The sequence below is a fragment of the Chrysochloris asiatica genome, unplaced genomic scaffold (genome assembly GCF_000296735.1).
Source record: "Chrysochloris asiatica unplaced genomic scaffold, ChrAsi1.0 scaffold14004, whole genome shotgun sequence".
NCBI lineage: Eukaryota > Metazoa > Chordata > Mammalia > Afrosoricida > Chrysochloridae > Chrysochloris > Chrysochloris asiatica.
In genome coordinates, this window is record NW_006422522.1 from 1 (window position 1) to 1,695 (window position 1,695).

The 1,695-nt window shown below is 60.5% G+C and overlaps 1 protein-coding gene across 1 annotated transcript; it reads right to left on the minus strand.

Annotated features, from left to right (window-relative positions):
* Positions 1-11: 11 nt before the first annotated feature.
* Positions 12-1,600, minus strand: LOC102815579 (zinc finger protein 446-like; the record flags this gene model as incomplete). Its single annotated transcript, XM_006878160.1, has 5 exons — positions 12-353; positions 455-544; positions 783-867; positions 1,204-1,298; positions 1,502-1,600. Coding segments are annotated over 5 exons (711 nt in total), but the record flags the coding sequence as incomplete, so codon positions are not given.
* Between the last annotated feature and the right edge of the window lie 95 nt (positions 1,601-1,695).

The window sequence follows — 1,695 nt, forward strand, 5'->3', positions numbered from 1 at the left end:
TCCGATGTGACTCTTGCAGTGGATGACCAGCTGTGATTTCCAGCTGAAGCTGCGCCCACACTCCTCACATGGGTAGCTGCAGGGGCCCACGGGTGGGTGCCGGGGGCGGAACGGTGCCTCGTGGGGACTCAGAGGCAATTTCTCAGCAACTGCCGAGGCTAGGTGCCCACCGGTGTGCACACGCCGGTGAATGACAAACACTGATTTCCAGTCGAAGCCGCAGCCACACTGCTCACACCTATAAGGCTTCCTGCGTAGCACACCTGGTCTGGGCCCAATCCCAGGCCCAGAGGACAAGGTCCGTCCTTGCACACCAGGTGCCTGCGATGGATGGGGGTGCCCACTACCATTTCCTGGGGGAGGTGACAAGGTGGCAGGTGAGCCTGTCCCCATCATGCCTGTCTCCCACCCGTGATGTGCATGCAAGTCCGCAGGTACACGAAGCAGCACTCACCTGGATGAAAGCCTGGGAGGCTTCCCGGCCCCGCATGTGGAACCCCTGATCGGGGCAGGGTGTGTGCCTCAGGCCTGGGCGGCGACATACCTGCCAGGTAGGGGAACAGCAGTCAGGCAAGGGGCTCCCACAGTAATGGAAAGGAGAGAGAATCCAGGCACAGAATGGGAGGTGTGTGTGAGCAGGGAAAGGCGTGGCTGTGAGGACCCCTTCCCAAGGTGCTTCCTATGGATGGTGAGTCCCCAAGGGCTGGTGATGGGGCCTGGACCATAGTGAGCAGAGGGGCAGTGGGGATGGACACAGTGATCTGGGCAGCCCAGCTCCTCACCCAGGGAGACCACCGTCCCATATTTCTCTAGCATCGCATCCCAGTACAGCTCCTTCTGCGATGGGTCCAGCAGGCCCCACTCCTCCTGCAGGGACGTGGGCAGGTCACCGTGTGCCCCTAGCCACCCCACAGCACCCATATCACCAGGAGCAAGCCTAGCACTGCAAAAGCCTCAAACCTTCAGACTTCTCTTCAGAGGAGAAAACCAAACTGGACATCCAGGGCCTGAGGTCAAAGTTCTTCCCAATACAGGAGACCAACAGTCAGCCTCTATATTCTTTAAGGTCTGGGTCAGTATTGCTAACACAGACTAACTTCTGAGTAGCAGTGGGCCCAAGAGCCACCAGCCACAGGGCCTGGGAAACTGACAGAGCGTACGGTAGCCACCAAGGACACTCCCTTCTAAGCTGGGGCTGCTCACCTGAATCTTGGTGGGGAGGAGGGATGCAGAGGCTGGCTTCTGATGTTCCAGGCGACTCTCAGGGGACTGGGCCGGAATCAGGGGGTCAGGAGGAGCTGGGAAGCAAAGGTAATGGACAGAGTCAGGAGCTGACACAGAAGGTGGTGTGGGTACTGTGACCTCCACCACTGGTGAGCAGGACCACCACCTGCATCAGCCATGTGTCCTCAGCTCCTGCCGCCCTGGGACCCAACTCTGCAGCGCCTCCCAGGACCTCAACCTAGTCGGGAGCACCCAGGACTGGCGTGGTCCCCCTCACCCATCATCTCCTGTCTGTCAGCATCTGGCTCCTCCTTCACACTGCAGCTGAGCTGAGCAGGCCCCTCCCCTGGGGCTGCCCCAGGGGGCTCCAACATCCCTGAGGGGAGGGGGATCCTTGAGGCCCCCTCGGTCTTCTGGGCTGCTGGAAGCACCTCCCGCCCCAGGACATGGGCCGTAATCTGAAGAGGAAGA